The sequence below is a fragment of the Vitis riparia genome, chromosome 14 (genome assembly GCF_004353265.1).
Source record: "Vitis riparia cultivar Riparia Gloire de Montpellier isolate 1030 chromosome 14, EGFV_Vit.rip_1.0, whole genome shotgun sequence".
NCBI lineage: Eukaryota > Viridiplantae > Streptophyta > Magnoliopsida > Vitales > Vitaceae > Vitis > Vitis riparia.
In genome coordinates, this window is record NC_048444.1 from 12,714,811 (window position 1) to 12,734,426 (window position 19,616).

The 19,616-nt window shown below is 31.5% G+C and overlaps 1 protein-coding gene across 1 annotated transcript; it reads right to left on the minus strand.

Moving 5' to 3' along the window:
- Window positions 1-6,803: 6,803 nt before the first annotated feature.
- Window positions 6,804-8,384, minus strand: LOC117929856 (transcription factor MYB1-like). The gene is made up of 3 exons (XM_034850276.1): window positions 8,100-8,384; window positions 7,892-8,021; window positions 6,804-7,613 (listed from the first exon to the last, which is right to left on the minus strand). The coding sequence occupies exons 1-3, from the start codon at window positions 8,266-8,268 to the stop codon at window positions 7,139-7,141; spliced, it is 774 nt and encodes a 257-aa protein (XP_034706167.1). The 5' UTR covers window positions 8,269-8,384; the 3' UTR covers window positions 6,804-7,138.
- Between the last annotated feature and the right edge of the window lie 11,232 nt (window positions 8,385-19,616).

Here is a 19,616-nt window from a genome sequence, read left to right on the forward strand (position 1 = left end):
ATAATATAGAGGTCCCGGTAGCTCATGGATTGGATGTACCAAATTGTTTTAAGGATGTGCCAAATTTTATGAAATATATACCAAATTTTGTAAATGATGTACCCAATTGTCTTTAGGATTTACCTTGAGTTCCAATGTCCATTCCAGGGTGAGGAACAACCTCCAATTCCTTCTCGAGGGTCCCTAAAGGAATACATGAACCATGAGAATGGAGATAGGGGTCTTGGTTCCTCTAAGAATGGATATACTTAGGGTTCTAAAGTTCCTTTTGGGGTGGGCAAGGACCTCTAATTTCTTATAGAGGGTCCTAAATGAATATATACACCATGATAAGTATGATATTGTTTTCGGTTCCCCTAAACATGAATTTACCTATTTCTTTTAATGATGTACCTTTTTTTTTTATGAAATTAATATAAAAGGTTACATACATTTTTTTTTTATGAAAAATATATTTTCTTATATATTTTATTTTAATTAAAAATTAAAGATTTTAACAAAAAAAAAAAAAAAGTTAGATCCACAATCAAGTTAAAATCATAAGAAAAATGATAAAAACACCATCACCTATTATGATTTTGATATGATAAATTTAAAATGAAAATTAAAAGAAAAATAATGTAAATAATAAAATAGTATTACAAATATATTTTTACTTTTACATGTGATATAATTTACAAAATAAATAAATCTTTTGTTTACTATTAATATAAAAAAAATCTTATATCATAAATTTCTAAATAATAAAATAGAATTTTTAAATTTAAACCTTAATTTATAAAATGTATTATTATAATTAATATTTAAAATCATAGAATATATTATTTGATAATATTTTCATTTTTGTCCATTGTATATTTTGTTTTTATTTAATTTGTTATATTAACTATTTATTATATATTATCATTTTAAGTTTAATATGTCAAAAAATAATTAAAATCAATAAATATGGAGAAATTAGAGAGTAAAAAAAAATTAAAGAAATTTTATAAGAAAATGCACGAGCATATTAAAAAGAATATAAAAAAAAAGAAAAAAAATAATAAAAACTATAATAGGTGACAATGGATTATGTTGGTAGGAGAGGAAAAAAAAGAAAAAGAAAAAAGTGGAAACGTGGCAAGTGGAAAGGAAAATATATTGATGTCAGAGAAATAATAAAAATAAATAACTAATATATTTATTAAAGGTGGTATTAAATTAATGTGTACTTTGTCATTTACTTTTGAGGATAATCATGAAACAAATTTAAAAGTATTATTGGTGTGTATGAATAGACAATAATTTTTCCCATTTTACATTAAAATTAAAAATGAAAAAGTGAAGTTCTAAAATCTTATATTTTTTGTAATTGATATATAATTACATGATTTCCCCATTAATTCGAAATGTAATGTAACAACAAAATAATTGTTTCAAGACTCATATATTCACAAAATGCTCAACAACCAAGTCATTGTCTTGAGACTCGTAAGATTGTGTTCACGAAACAGTGGCTTTCCAAACAATCAATCAATCAACAACGTTGTACGATGTGATAACAAAAGGTGCGATTCACAACATCACAGCTGGAGGTGGGCTCATTTTGAGAAAAGGAAGGAGTTTTCAATGTTTGGGGGCCATTTGGAGCGCAGGTGGGACAATCTGACAGTCTTGGTTGATTCATTGGAAGATATTATCGCATTCACAACATTACAGCTGGAGGTGAAGGAGTTTTCAATGTTTGGGGACCATTTGGAGCGCAGATGGGACAATCTGACAGGTTTGGTTGATTCATTGGAAGATATTATGGCATCGGTTGCGGGTGGTACTGCTGGCCAACATCTGCTTCACAAATATATGCCCGTTTATTAAGGTAACCTCTCCTGAGCCATGTAGTTTTCAACTGTCGGAGTGATGTGCTCCGTCAAAATTGCAAAGCTCTATAATGATCTAAACGTCAAGTGGCAACTAGTTGAATGATCTAGCCTTTCAAAAATCCTCCCACTAAAAATTAGATATTTTTACGTATGTTATTTTTTACAAGACACATTTTCCGTAGACCTACATGCAACTACTATAAAACCCTTATAAAATAATATTTTTGAAATCAAAAGAAATTATTATCTTAATAAGATTATTACAAAATCTATTGATAATTGAATATTTATTAGAGTATTATGTTTTGGATTATAGATTTCTTGTCCATGTATAATTTATAAATTTAAAAACTGTAGATGTGATAAAAAATTAATACATAGGAATTTAAAAAACTTTAAAAAATTAAATACGGTTATTAATTATAAAATATCGAAAAACTTTTAAAAGCAAAGGGGTATGGTATCAAACCTTAATGCTCTAAAAGATAAAGAAATTTCAAATATTTAATAATTTTCAAAAAGAAAAGGTTATAAAAGGGTACTCAATATTATATTATATTACAAAGTTTTATTTGTTCCATTATTAATCTTTTGTTTTCCATATAATATATTTTTGATGTACTTCATTAATAATTAATTTACATTTCCTTGAACTTCTAAGAATTTTAAAAATATTATATATTATTTTATATATTTAAGGAGGTTGTTAATTTAGTAAATTGGCTTAATGTAGAACTAAAAGATTTAATTATTTAAGCGAATCTACTATTAATTCATGGACTCAATGTTGGAACTCATTTGAAAACCACTTTCTTATAAAATTGGATATATGGTAAATCTTTAAAATTTAGAGTATCATATGATATAAATAGACAATTATTTAATTTGATGGGGGTTTTTTTCTTTTTCTTTTTTTTTTTTTAAAAACATTTTTCCTTAAATACTTCATTATAAAAATATTATCAAAATACTTTTTTTTTTTCATTTATTCAAAATAATAAAGGATTCTCACAAAGCTTTTAATGGAATCGTTATAACTACTCCCAAATACGCTCTTCATCTATATTAGTTATAAGAGAGAGAGAGAGAGTCTATATTAGCTGTAAGAGGGAGGGAGAGAGAATACACTCTTCATCTATATTACTTATATAAGAGAGAGAGAGAGAGAGAGAGAGAGAGAGAGAGAGAGAATAATATATTATTATATGAAATCATCCCAAGCCATACCATAGTTCCTCTCGCAACTCTGTAAATGATTCTCTGCACTGCAAGAAAAGTCATTTCCCCAAGTTCCATAAGTAGAATTATTGGAGGTGGATAGTAAAATTGCTTATGTTAAGCATATATATACATATACTATTCAATTTCAGAACTGGGGGGACCATTGATTCTTGAATTCATGAGTCAGATTCTTCGGAACATTGCTTTCTCTTTGCTCCTATAAAAGCACTGAGATGTCATCCTCAGAAGTGAAGTCCATTTCAACTTTAATTAGGAGGTCGGATGGTAGGTTTTCAAACAGCTGTGAAGGGAAGCCCATTGATATGTATATATAGTTATATATCCATGTATCAATGTTTCGTACTTTGGATTGGTTCTATTAGTTATATATGATACATACTATTTTTCTATTAGGAAAAGCTTTAATGCAATTGACAATGTAGATTTTGGTAGTGCTCTACTAATTGTAAAGGATGTCTGAACAATTTTTCGAGTCATAATTGATCATATTGAATTTGAGACTTTTAGGATTTTTTTTATTTATCTTGTGGATATGTTTTTCTTTTAAAGTTATTTCTTATCCATGAAGGTTATCTTGGATATTTTAGGATAGTCAATAGTTCAATTACCATTTGCATGAATCATATACTAACTTTTGGGTTTTAAACCTAATTTTATGTCTTGCATATCCTCCAACCCTATTATATGTTCTGTAAGGCTCAAACCCACAAATAAAATTCTTAGTTATGCTGTTTGATATATCCATTTTTATTGAATCATTTCTGGTAGGTCTCAACTCACAATCATGTTTACTTGTTTCCTGATCAAGTGGCATTGAGTGGATTTAACAACACAACTATATATTTTCTTAGTTCGTTCTTTTAGGCAAACCACATGAAACTCTGAATTTGGAATAATAAAATTTTCAATTCCTTTATAGATAGTATCGTATGAATTGGCCCAAAACCACAACTATACGTTACTTTTTTTAGTGGCACAACTTAAATCATTGCAACATTGCAGTCAACTATATCATAAATTATGGTCCCAAAATAATTAACGCACATGGTTGTAGCATATTTCTGCCATAGTTGTTGTGGCTTTGATTTCAATATCCAAGAATTAATTAAAGGAACTACAAGAAGAGAAATAAATTATGAAATGGTCTCTTGCTTTCATTGATTTTGTATAATATATACTTGTTTATGTAGTCAAACTAAAAACTACTAAAAATAAGAAGAAAAAAAACTAATTAAAATAAATGATATATACACTACTAAAAATAAGAAAAGAAAACTAACTAAAATAAGAATATATACACTACTAAAAATAAAAAAAGGAAACTAACTAAAATAAAAGATATACTAATTATATTCCCATGATTTATGTATTTGATTGATTTTTCTTATTATGCCCCCTTAAGATGGAGTTCTTGGAGAGAACATTAATCTTAATGCATAAATCTTGTAGTCGTTGTTGAGATAAAGGTTTGGTGAGGGCATCTGTTAGTTGATCATTAGAGCTGACATTGGAGGCATAGAGTTGACCTTGTTGGACTTTATCATGAACAAAGTGGAAATCAATTTCAATGTGTTTCATGCGAGAGTGGAAGACCGCTCAATATATTCATGCGAGAGTGGAAGATCGAATTGACACAAAGATAGGCGATGCCAACATTGTCACAATATATGGTTGGTAGAGCATTGAGAGTGATGATGAGTTCAATGAAAAGTGATTGGATCCAAGTGAATTTAGTAGTTGTAGAGGCAACCGCCTATATTCTGCCTTTATTGAGGACCTAGCAATAGAGCTTCGCTTCTTGGAGCTCTAGGAAATAACATTGGACCTAAGGAAGATGACATAGGCAATGGTAGATGTGCGTTCATTTGTATTACCAGCCCACTTGGCATCAAAGAAGGAATGTAGTGACATTGGAGAGTTTTTGTGAAAATGAAGACTGTTAGTGGTTGTGCCTCAAAGATAATAAAGAAGTCGTTTGACCCCAAACAAATGATCAATTGTTGGTCATATCCAAAACAAAACAGAGCTTTGAGAAAAATAATGAATATGAAAAAGAACTACTTGGGCTTGTAATATTGGAAGCCACAATTATTCATTTGTCCCCTCTTTAGGCCCACCAAAATCTTATGGTTCCAACCTAAATATTTCTAGAAAATATTTATTCCCTTGTCTCTTATCCTTATCATCTAGGGTAGAAGAATAACGTTTTGACAAAACAAAGAAAGTCATGGGCGCTTGAAAATGTGTATCCATGAAGTTACCAAGTAGAAATTCAATCTAATGGATTGTGATTTTTGAAAAGAAAGCAACTCATAATAACATATTAAAAAGAATATATATATATATATATATATATATATATATATATATCAAAATTAAGATGTAAAAAAAGAAAAAATAGTTTTGATTATTTAATTTCCATGAATGTCTCTGCTTGCCTCTTGAAGTTCCATTTCAAAAAACTATTGTTCATACTAAAATCATCCAAACTAAGGTCATTTATGTATCCATATACAATGCATTTATTTGGGATACCACCTCACTAATTTTGTCCTCCCCAAATAACCTCTCCATCCATGAAACAATTATCTCAAGTAGTGGAAATCAACATTACACAGGAAAAGACTTACCAATAATGGTAGTTTTGCTAAGGGCGACCTCCCCTGGAATTTGGTTACTATCACTCCAATGGATTAGGGCATTTCATTGGTGGAGTTTAGAGGGGGTAATGGATTATGGCGGCTGATGTGGACTCAAACAATTTAGGACATTTCAATCATGGATTTCACTAATGAGAAAAGTATTAGGGCAACTTAATAATGGATGAAGCAAGGAAACTCACCACATGGGTTACCTATGATCAACAAATTAAATACTGATTGGTTTCTCCTAAAAATGCTCGAATATAAGGTGAGTGTTGATGCTTATACGAAAACTAGTCAACTTTGATTGACAAATTTGGGGTTTGGGAAAACGAAAAAAAGGATATGCGAGAATGGCTCAGTGGTAAGTTTCCAACAACTCATCATTCAGACACTATTCACTAGTTGATCTCAGTGATAAGCTCTAAGGTTTTGGGGTATACATATATTTGGAACATATATATATATATATATATATATATATATATATATATATATATTATTTAATATTACTTTGCACAAGCGCCAATGTAAAATACCACAACTATGATGGTGCCATAAAGCGCCCTAGTATACCTAGTTATACTTATAAAAGCCACACCAAACAATGACGCGCGCTTCTAATAAGTGTCATGGAAAAAAAAAAAATAATACTATGATAAACATTAATGCTTCTGATAAGTGTCATTGTATATCCCAATATAATGATTCTTTCTCACTTCATAAAAGGTTTGCACACAAGCACAACCACACAAGGAAGATACAAGAGTCTTCACCCAAACAGATCATGCTGCGCCTAGAGGAAGTCTAATATTTGGGGAAATTGACTAGCTTCCCAAATATGACTAGACACGTATTATTGCCTATTAAATTGCTTTGGCAAACCCATATTACCCATATTTCATACAAGCACAGGCAGATGGACTCACTTCTTATCAAAACATGGGAGGTTTTTTCACAATCGTCATAGCTCCAAGGTAATAAAAAAAAGAAACAAAAAAAAAAAGGTTTTTATCAATAAAACTTACTAGTATCATGGAGTGGCAAAGTTGAAAATGTGTGTCATGACAATTAATATAATAACGGCTCTTAATAAATATTTATTAGTAAAAGACACGGCATTAATTCCAAAAAAGGAGGCACAGCAGCAACGTCCCATTAACAGAGTAAATCACCATAATAATGATATAAATCCACAAGTTTTTGGTGCTGGCCTGAGACACATGAAAATAAAATAACTTCAATTCGGTTGGAAACGTGGAGAGGGCGACATTGAAGCAGTTTGGATAAGAACGAACTTATGATTGGACATGCAGCCAAATCTTAGCTAGAGAAAGGAAAAAGGATTGATAACCTTGAAGACCATTACTGTATTACGGTTTCCTGTCACGCGTTTTAAAGATCCCAAAGGTTCATATCGAAAGAGAAGTGGTTCCAGTCACTTTCCTTCTCTTCTAGAAAAGTGTCCCCTACTTTCGTAGCTGCTGGAGTTTCCTCATCCCAGAAGCTTGAAATGGATTCGTTCGCTGATCCATCTCTGAAACATGTGCTTTCTTTATGGCCTTCCTTGCCAGAAAATAAGCTGTCCAACCATGAAAATCCATCCTCTGACAGAGGTGACGTTGAATATGGCTTGCTAAGAGTATGATCTGCTGATTGGACATCACTTTCTTTTGCTGCTTTTCCTTTTAAATAAGATAGGTTCTTATAGAAGGTCCGAGGACGAGGCTTTATAACGGTGACTTTGGCTGTCTTGTCAGCTACATCTTTACCCGCTTTACCAAAGTACTTCTTGCTCATGTGGGTGTTCCAGTAATTTTTTACATCGTTTGAAGTTCTTCCCGGAAGCCTACCAGCAATCAATGCCCATCTGCACAGGAGAGTAAATAGAAATAGAAGTTAAGCTGGTAGATATCAAAAACGAATTTTGATAGATACAATTTCAGAAGGCTCCAAGGCAGTGCTCCAAAAATAAAATAAAATAAATGATACAGTTGTAAATTGAAATTAAAATTATTTAAGAATTACTCGGAAACCTTTTCTTTTCTTTCTTCCTTTTTTTCCCCCTATGTTAGACAATGACGGCTTTCACGTCCTAATGTGAGGATACATTCCTAGTAATTGATTTACTTCTGTTACGGAGCTTGCCTGTTGCCCAACAGCTTGTGAAGCCTTATAATGAGATCAACTTCATCGGTCGTGAATTTTCCTCTCTTGATATCTGGCCTTAGATAGTTCAACCACCTCAGTCTACAGCTTTTCCGGCAGCGGTTCAACCCTGGAAACACGAGAAAAATGAAAACATCTTCTTCCAAAACAGCAAATTAAAACAAATTATATCATGAAGTCATTATACCCGATCGGAAAGGAACCTGATGCCACTTTCCCTCTCCATACTTTTCAATGCACGTCCTTAGCAGAACATCTTCTTCCCTTGTCCATGCACCTTTCCGCACTTCTGACGGGCCGTCCATAAACAACTTAGTAGTATGTAACCTGCAATCAACTATAACCAGTAAGAGCATGTATAAGTGAAACAACTCCTTGTCAAGCTTCAATGCCTTGAAACTTATTTATCCAGATACGTCTCTGTAGTTGTTTGTGGCAATTTCTAAGCCCCTAAGGAGATCCTGACCTGCATTTCTCGGAGCCACAGAAGAGGAATCCCATGTGATTGTAACGGTACTGCAGCTCAATAATTATTAGTCAACTACCTGTCCAACCATTCCAACACCCCCTTCATAAATAGTTTTCTCTCATATATTCCGACATTGCCATTTTCTCTTTTCTTCACTAGTGTTAAGTCGTCCAAAATAAAATTTAAAAATTTACTCATATAAGATTTATTAACGTTATTATTAATATTGAAAAAAAAGTGTATTCTTAAATGATTTATTTAAAAATTATCTTAAAAATAAACTTTAAAAAGTATATATGGTTGGAAATTTGATGTTTAAAAGGTTAAAACTTTGATTATTTAAAAAATAGAATAATTATAATATATTTCATTTGGTTTGGAAGTCAATTATTTTTATGGTTAGAAAATCTTAACTTAATATGTAATTTAATAACCTTAAATATTTTTAACCAATTGGAATCTTAATATTATTATCTATTAACATAATGGTCATCTCTTACTAAAAAAAAAAAACAGGCTTTTCCTTTTGTCTTTGAAATTAATTATTTCATATCATTCTTCTCTTCTTCATATTTTATAGTTCCTTTATGTGTCTTTCATCCTAACTCTTCATATTTTTTTTGATAACTTAATCATGAGCAGGTTCTTCTTCATCTTCCTATGGACGTGCATATAGGGGAGATAATTTTGTGAGCCAATTAGGGTTGTATCTTGGAATTGCTATCAATCATTGGTACCATAGGCAACGAGGTGATAATGATTTTAGGAAGATGTGTTTTACATGTGTCTCACCACACTAGGCTACCTTTTCTTATCCACATTAATTTTATTTCCTATGATTTTGATTTATCATTTTTATATATGTTAAAAGTTATATGTCTTTACACAAAATTTTGTGACAATCCAAATCCTCTATTCTTCCTAAGTGGGAATATAACATATTTGATTTCTATATAGATAAGTACATAGTGTTTACAAATGATTGATATTGGATTGTAAACTAATTTTAAAAAGAATAAATTTTTGTCTTTTTTTTTTTTAATTTGAAAGTTTTAGAATATTTCTTTCTTTTCTTCCATTTCACATGAGTATTATTCTTATTTAAATAAATCAAATATCATTGGAAGAAAGTTAAGATCATGTTGTCATACTTCTTTTGAGTTACTGCTTTCTAGTTACATAAAAAATATGTGAAAAAGTAAATGAAAATTTTCCTAAAATCTAGAAATCATTTCTACCTTAACATGCTTGTCGGAAAATTTTAAATACTGTTGATAGTTTATTTATTTATTTTAAATATGATGCTACAAGTGTATTCGTTTTGTTGAAATTGCATTAGGATTTATAATTTATTTGTTCAAAATTATTAGATAAGTTATTTTATAAAGTTTATGAATTCTCCTTATATATGAATTTTTGGTGGTAAAAATTATTTCTATAATACAAATAGCCTTTAAAGGATGTATCGATTTGATAATTTTGTTTGAGAAGGAAAAATGGAATTTTCCATATTGAAAATCCTACATATATTTTACAAAGATTTGATAAAAATGTATATAAGATTTTCAATATGAATTGCATCCATTCCACATTGAGATATTATATAAAATGCAATCGAGATTCTCACTTTAAGGTCTTGCTATTCCTATGAGGAAAAAAATTACTATGAAAAATATTTCAAATGTGGGGGTTGCATTTGAAAATATAATATAAGATATGCATATTTGTAATGCCAATATATTTATAGAAATTACAGAATACTAGATACTTTGTGATAATGTTCATATATGATGTTTTATTAATTTGTTCTTGATGAATGTGTAGAAAGTTATAGTACTACAATGATGCTAATAAAGTGGAACATATGATTTACATATGACAAATTGACATAGGCATATTGTTGGGATTCGGCCCCTAAAAGCAAGACATGGTGTAACAAAGTAAGACTTGATTGTCCTCTTGCTATCCCTTTTATGAATTGACATTGATATAAACATTCAACTCATATATCTTACATTGTATATGACTTGGGTACATTAGGAGTTGTATAAAAGATACAAGTCATAGGTTCCTTGTAAGTAGATAAGTTGTCAACAGTCAGTTCATAGATTTGAGAAATTTAGTAGAGACACTAGTGCACTACCTTCTAATTGGAGGCATGATGTGTCTTAATTGTCAGGATGGATTTCCTATGGTGAGTGTACTATTGTATGTGATGCACACTAGATAGGATCTACGATGAATCATGACGTAAAGTTATATATTATCATGATTCACTAAGCTATAGATTATCATGATTTACTAAGCTACTATACTGCATGGACTCTCAACCTCAAGAAGATATTGAGTCTGTGCCAAAATCAATAGGATGCTTTGACATATGGGTGAGACCATAAAGTGGACATATAATCCCTATGGATTAGGTCACTATTGATGGAGGCTAGTGGCAACAATTATTCTTAATAAAGATACCATGATATCTCATGTGATTGAGATAGTGTCTTCTCTTGAGTGATCCAAAAGACATGTGATCGTGAAATATGTGGTCGTAGTAATTCCTTTGGTGGAATTTGACAGATGCTCATTAAAGCTAGAACATGTTAGTTGATCGCATAATAAGTGGGATCTGTAATTCAAGGATTAGAGAGGTAATCTTGATAAGTAATAACACTACCTTGTTAGATTACGGGCACCGGTTCATTGAGAGTTTGCATGTAGTGGATAGTAGGTCATGGACCCGAACTTCATTTTGTTCTTTACATAAGGTATTGGAGTGAAGTTGATTTTTTTGTAATGAGATGTTGAATCAACTTCAAAATTGGATTCTGAGGGATCTAGTACTCCTATGGGTCTTAGTGGTCCTTGTTTTGAGCTCATAGACAATATTGACATGGTTTATAAGGGTTGGATTGACTCTAGGTTCACTTTTGTGCATAAGGGATAGTATGCAAGGTCTTTAGATTGGGTTAATTGATTAATTAGATAACCTTGTGAGGTTAATTAATCAATTAGAACCCATTTTGGGCTAGATTAAGTGACCCAAGCCTTGGTGGGCTCAAGTCACTTAAATCTAATATGAGAACCTTATAAATACCCTTTAAGGGTTAGGGTTAGGGTTAGGGTTTCCATGACTTTAGTTAGTTGTTTTCCACCTCAAGGGAGAGAAAACCAAAGCTTCATTCCTTTCAAAGTCCATATTTTGGAGTGCTAAAGTCATGGTCAAAGTCATCGGGAGACAGATTTTAGGTGTACAAGATCTTTGCAAACCGTAGGCTTCATTTTCATCAGATGGGTTTTGATATAGGAATGTCCAAATCATAGGTATAAGTACCATTTCTCTAAATTTATAGTTAATAATAGCTTTTATTGCCATTTTATTCCGTTGCGATAGAATTAGAAATGACTAAAGATAGATGCATGAGTCTTATGAGATCTAGGGATAGGAAATGGAAAAATCGAGGGTTCCTAGCATATATAAGATGAAGAAAATAACCATTTTATTAAGGAATGGTTGTCCCATGACTAGTAAGTAAGCTAGATCCATTAGAAATAGGCTAAGCCCATAAGAGAGCTACCTCTGGAGGTAACACAACCTTTGTTATTGGAGATTCCATGAAGAAAGTTTAATGGGTAGAAACAATCTACACTATGTAACTTGTAAGTAGCACTAACTTTGAGGAAATAGTCTCTTCTCCATCATTGTGGTTACAATGCTACCAATGTGATGTTATAAAGGGTTTTACTGAAAATTAACCCAAGGCAAAAAATGCTACAAAGTATAGTTCACATATACCCTTAGAGGACTGATATAAGTAAGAGTTATAGTGAGGCCATGACTATAGGATTAGGCTATTTCCTATTAACTCTCATGAGAATCAAGATACTAGTGCATGACCATTAATAGTTCTAACTCGCTTAGAACCAAGTCCCATATCAATACTATGCATGTGACATGTAGAAGTTTGGTTCAAGGACCTAGTTCACTATGGATCCTTAAATGGAAACTATCAACACTAAACATAGGTTTAAGTTCGGAAGACACCTATACCAATTGCATGGTATAAAGTTGCCCAATTCTATCATTTTATCATTTATTTTCTTTATTGTTATTTATGAAGTTTTAAACTTTGTTGGGAATATTGGAAATTTGATGTTTGAACAATTTGACAATCTCAAGGAATGTGGGTAGATAAAACTAAAATGAAATCCAATGAATATATGATAGTCAAGGAAGGGAAATATGACCCAGTATGTAGGATTCACACGTTAGGCATTTTGATGGAAACCACTATCTATTGGAAGAGGTGACTGACAATTACAAAATCATCCATTGAAGGAAAACTGCAAGGGGATCACATCTTGGTATACAACAACGATCCATCAAGCACATGAGTCTGTTTGGAAAAACACCTTGTTGTGAACCTATGATCTTATGAAACAAATAGAACATTACACATACCTCGCTAAAATAACTCCATATAAAAAATGCTCAACTGAATACAGATGCAAGCTTATGTCCATAATCCTCTAGAAGGATTAAAGTGAAACTCTATGTGTCTCAAAAGTGCCTTGCTAGTAGACCTCAAAATATAACCAAATACAATTGATGTCATGGAATTTGGAATGCTCTGATAAGTAAAGCAAGAACTACTCAAGTTCTTTGTTAAGGGTTGCATCAAATTGAACAGTTGAGTGAGAATTTAGTGTATAGTTGAGGACACTTTGTTGAGGATTGAAAGTTAATCTAATCTTAATCCACTGAGGGTACAAACACAATGGCTCATCTAATTAGCTTAAAATACTCCATTGGGAAACCATGGTAGCCAAGATGTCTCTATCTAAAAACTACTTCACTGGAGACCTAGGATATCAAACTATCAAAGTCTCCAAAAGTACTCCATTGGGAACTGCCATTATCTAAACAATGCTCCAATGGGGAATTAGGATGGTAAAACTACCAATATATTAAAGAAACCACTAGGGATTGTCATTATTTCAAAGAATACTCTACTAAGGAAGTGTAAACCAAATTATCACTATCTCAAACATACTCCACTGGGGAACCATGGTGGCAAAATTACCAAAATAGTATTTCTCAACCTCAAATGTGTTGTTATCTTAGATCTAAGTAATGGAAGCAATATCATTTTTTTTTACAAAAATTCTTTTTAGGGTTAAAATATTAACATTTAGGTTTGGATGTTTGCAAATCTTAAATGCGAGTGTTGAACAATCGAACTGATGTCATCAAAAGTTTCGTAGACCTATGATCTTCCACACGATGACTCAACCTCGTTCCTTAGTAGACAAATGGTAGCAAGTTTGGGAGGGTGAGGTTTAGGACTCTCTCTTCTCTTTGGATGGTGGAAGACAAAAGTGATGGAAACCCTAACCCTTAAAGTGTATTTATAGGGTTCCTAATTGGGCTTAAATGATTTCAGCCCACATGGGCTTAAGTCACTTAATTTAGCCCAAATTAAGTCCTAATTGATGGATTAACCCCATAAGACCATCTAATTAATTAATTAGCCTAATCTAGAGATGTTGTTCATTAACCCATGTGCAACCTTGCATAATTACTAAAACACAATCATGCACATTAATTAACCAAGAGTCAATTCAACACTCATAAATTGTGCCAACAAGATATATGAGCTTGAGTAGGGGTCATTGGGACTCATAGGATAATATCAACTTCCTCATAATCTAATTATACGGTTGGTTCAACATCTCACTATAGAGAATCAACTGTACTTCAATACCTTATGTAAATGATAATGAGACATAAAGTGCTTGGGTCCATGACCTGCTATCCCTTGTGTTTAATCTCCTCATGAACTAGTGTCCATAATCTAACAAGGAGAAAACTATCAATTTTTCAAAACTACCTCTACTATCCTTGAGTTATAGATCCTTCTAATATATGCTTAACTAACATATCTTAGCTCATAAAGAGATTATGTCTAGTTTCACTTAAAGAACTAATATAACCATAGTTTATATGAACACACCTCCTTCAGATCACCTAAGGAGACACTTTGTCTCAATCTTATGAGATATCATGGTGCATCTATTGAGAATATTTATTGTTGTTGGCTTTCATCAATAGTGACCTAAGCCATAGGGAATATATGATCAACTTAAAATCTTACCCGTAGGTCAAAACCACTGCTAACTTAAGCACAAACTTAATATTCTCTCAAGGTTAAGATACAACACAATGAAACAGTTTGGTGAAGTCATGACTACTTGATAGCCTTATGCCATGACTCATTGTAAGTTGTATCTAATGTGTAACCATACACACTAGTGCACTCACCATGGGAAACCTATCCCGATGGCCAAGACCAATCATCCCTTCAATTAGAAGGTAGTGCACTTCAACCTCTAATGGATTGCCTAAGTCCATAAATCACTTATGAACAAGTTATTTACTTGCAATAAACCTATGACTTGGATCTCTGTGTAACTCCCAATACACCCAAGTCATGCACAATGCAAGAAATGCTAGTTGAGAATGCTCATAAAGTACAATGCATGGAATAAGTAAAGATAAAAGTGAAATTGGAATATAATTTAATGAAATATAAATTTCAAATTTGTTACATCATGTCATGTTTTTAAGAGCTCTATCCTAACAATCTCCTACTAGCCCTAAAAGCATCATGCTATCAAAACATACTAGATACTCATTTGAAACCTATTTTATCCTTATGACCAATAAAGACTATCCTTGTCAATGTCTTGGTGAAAGGATCCGTCAGGTTCTCTACAAAAGATATCTTATTAACTATGATGTTATCCCTCTATACTATCTCAACACTTTTGGAACATAAGCACATAATCCGTCGTTTTCCAAAGATACTGGAGTATATGCTTGACATAGCCCAATTTTCCTATTCGTGTAATCCATCGTAGATTTCCATTTAGAACTAAGTATATAAATTGATCTTGATTGATGATAATATTTCTACATCATTCCCAATGAGTAGATTGCCTTCTACCTATAAGATCTTATAGCATCATCATGCTTCAATATGTCTTCTTGTACATGCAAGGCCTTTTGCTATGAAAATATCTAGTTCTATCATATAGATGCTAATTTCAAGATAATTTGTTAAAAACACTATCTTGACCCATTGCAATATCTCACAATTATAAGATACACCGCAATGGATAGGAGTACTCTAATTGATTTGAGTGTGGGTACTGGTGAAAATGTTTCTTATAGTTGAAACAATGTTTCGAACTATAAACAACATAGTCATATAAAACTCAACTCTTCCGTCTACTCCTTGTTCCTCTTGTAGACTAACTTATACCTATGAGTTTTATTCCTTTAGGTGATTCTATAGGAATCCAGACTATGTTAAAATACAAAGATTCCAACTTTCCTTTCATAGTTCCTTGCCAAATTATGAGCACTAACACGCTCATTGCTTCATCAAAATTTGTAGGGTATAAGCCCCCCACTATGATGAGGTACTCATGTACTAGAAGTAATAGGAATGGTATATCTCCATACCTTTAGATCCATAGTATCTTATGCATTGTGGGACTATCTTCTAGTGTTCTCCAATCTATATCACTCTTTGCATTATTACTTATCATATAGTCTTTACAAAAAATCTAGTACTTGTAGCAATAAACACCTTCTAATAATCCGAGTTATAAAGTAGCATTCTCAAAATATTCTTGGATATCCTATAAATTGATATACCCTTTACCATGCTTCCAATTGGTCTACCTTTTTGTTCAACACAAGTGATAAACACTCCCATGTGCAAATTTATCATAAACTAAGTTTACAATGTGTTTGTAACTCTTTGGAAGTTAAAGGTATCGATCGACCTAATAATAGAGGTCATATACAACCTTTAAGGAATATCTTAAATGGATATGGAAAGTGATGAGAAACCAATCATTAATCTCAATAGTTCAACATCATCTTTCCATTACTCCATTTTGCAATGGAGTCCCTGGTACACACAATAAGATATTATCTCATGCTCTTTATGTAAAAGAACCGAACCTACTAGACATACCACCTCAATCTAATCGAAGTGCCTTGATATGTTTACCCAATAGGTTATCTAATTCTACCTTAAATTCAATGAATTTATCTAAGGCATCAAATTTCCTATGGACTAGGTACACATATCCAAACCTAGAGTATTCATCAATAAAAAATGATGAAGCACCCATGCCCTTTCTATGTATGAACTCCAAAAGTTTCACACTCATTAATATGTACTAATTCCAAACATTCCTTAGTTTTGTTTTTTTAGAATAAGAGACTTCTTCTAATTTTGGTAATCTTTCTCAAAATAAATTCTTTATCATGAGACTTTTCAATTTCTTTACTTATTTTTAAAATTTCAACACTTATGCTTTAAAAAAAAATCCTCGTATTCATTTTCCTTGAACTTTCTTTATCCACCACTATTTTTCTTCTCTTAGGGAGAAAAGCCTAAAGAACCTTTGGTCCTCCTTCTCCTAGAAAGAAGAGCTTTGAGGACCACCTAGTTGTTGTTCTCTTTCTCTAGGGAGAAGAGCTTCGAGAACCACCTATCCAAAACAAAAAGATTATTCAAAGGAATGTCTAGTAACCTAAATTAGCAACTTCTAATTTTTAATAGATAATTATTAGAAAATAACTTCTAAAAGAAATATTTTTCTTAAGAAAATCCAAAATCACCATTCTTATTTATTTTATCCAAAAACATATGCAAAATATGAGATATGCATAAAAAGGAAATATAAAATAATGAAAAAAATAATAAAAATATTCTCATGGCCTTAGGGATCCTATTACAAATTTGTTAGATTAATAAGAATCCTTATCAGACTGGAAGTGTGAATTTGTATACCCAAACTCATCACTTCGGAACATAAGCATATAATATCTCATTTTCCTAAGATATTTGAGTATATTCTTGACTGTTGTTTAGTGTTATAGGGCTAGATTCGATTGATATCTACTTGTCATACCTACTATAAAGCAAATATCCAATCTAGTACATAGAATCGTATATATAAGCTAGGCTACCTATAGCTAATGCTTAGGATATTGCCTACATGTGCTCTTTCTTCATAGTTATATTAGGATACTAATCTTGAGAAAAAAGAACTCCATGCTTGAAGGGTAGGAAACCTTTCTCGGAATCTCGCATCACATACTTGACCAAAAGTTTGTCAAAGTAGGTGGCTTGAGACAACATCAGTTTCCTATTCTTGTTATTCCATAGAACCTTAATCATAGGAATATACTGCACTTCTCCTAGATCTTTTATCTAAAACTAAGTAGACAACTAGATCTTAACTAATGACAATAACCTTACATCATCCCCCATAAGTAGAATGTCATTAACATATAAGAACATAAAGACCACTATGCTTCCCTGCACTTTCTTGTACACACTATAAGGAATTTTGGATTGCTCCATTCCCTAGCCTTGAATCATTAAGTTGTATGCAATCCTATCCTAGGCTCTCTAAATCAAAGCACAGTGGAGACAAGGCATTCAAATCCAAAAATAATACATAGATCTAGAAATTAGTGTCATACCTACAATCTAGATATTCCTAAATTGATTCATAATGACATATATAACTTCAAAACTATAGAAGGTCTTGTAATCGCAATAGTCTTCCATCTAATGAATCCTTAAGTCTAGGCACTAAGATGGTGGAAATCTAGGTTGGAGGCTAGGGTTCTCTCTCTAGACTAAAAGGAGAGAATGAAAAAAGTTTGAAACCCTAACTCCTAAAAATGAATATATAGGCTTTTTATTAGGCTTAAGTGACTTAAGCTCACCTTAGACGTGAGTCACTTAACTTAGCCCAAAAAGGGTATTAATTAGTTTATTTACCCATTTAGGCTACAATTAATCAATCAGCTCATTCCAAAGTTACTATTTACTTACCCTTGTGCAATCTTACATAATTACCAAAATGCCCTTATACACATAAGTGAACTAAGAACCGATCCAACCCTCACAAACCATTACATCAAAGTATATGAGCTTGAACAAGGACCATTGAGACCCACACTACAAGAAAAAAGGAAAACAATGATGCTTTTTAAGTGTCAAGGAACAGAAAGGATGGCGCTTCTCTAAAACGTCATCTTCTAGCCTATCATCATATGTGTTAGTGAACAATGATGATTCTAGTAAGCGTCATCTTTGATTAATGCATTCAATGACGCTCAAACAAGTGTCATCTTTGAATACTTTTAACAATGACACTCATAAAAACATCATCTTTGAACATTTTTTTCTAAAACAATTTTTATAAAATTACCAATTTTGACACTTTTAAAAGCATCATCTTTGAATTTTTTTCTCATCCATGACACTCCTAGAAGTGTCATATTTGACGCATTTGCAATTAAAAATAATAATTATATATTGTTATTAAAATAATGGATTTCCTATATAATTAAATAAAAGAAAAATTATAAGCTATAAAATTAAATTGAAGTTTGCTAATTAAAATATCTTCAAATATTGATATACAACAATCTAGTTGAACAATTAATGTAACTACTTAGGAAAAATAATTACATACAAATTTGTTAATTATATCAAAATATTTACAACAAAATTTTTTTATTCCTTTAAAAAAGAACAAACATTAGTGTAATAACTATTAAGATCAATAAACCATAATCTACAAAAACCTAATTTAATTGCCTAATGAGTTCATTGATTGATATAATCTTCATGGGTACGTTTTGGCATCGACTTTTTCCAATTTCCTTTGCAACCTGCAAACAAAGATACGAAGAATAGAAAATCTCTAAATTATACTTGCAACAACCAATAAGTATAATTAAAACTATAACCCTTACAAAAAATTGAGGAAAAAAATTATAACCAATGTCAAACGAAATGTAGAAAATTTTGAGAAAATGAACATGAGTATGAGAAAAATAGTTAGAGCTAATTATCACATGAGGATAAGATATCTCTCACTAGTTGTGCATAGAAACTTTATAATAAAATTATACAAAATGTTTCATCAGTAATAAAAAATAAAAAAATCTTCAAGAGCAATATATTTCCAAATATGTTATAACATCGAAAAGTTAAAAATTACAAATCATGATACTTCAAAACAAAATAGAATAACTGAAAAATGATATACACAATTAACCTAAAATAAATGTTCAACCAGTATAGTAAACATGAAAATTTCAAATATACAAAGAAAATATCAAATGAATAGTTC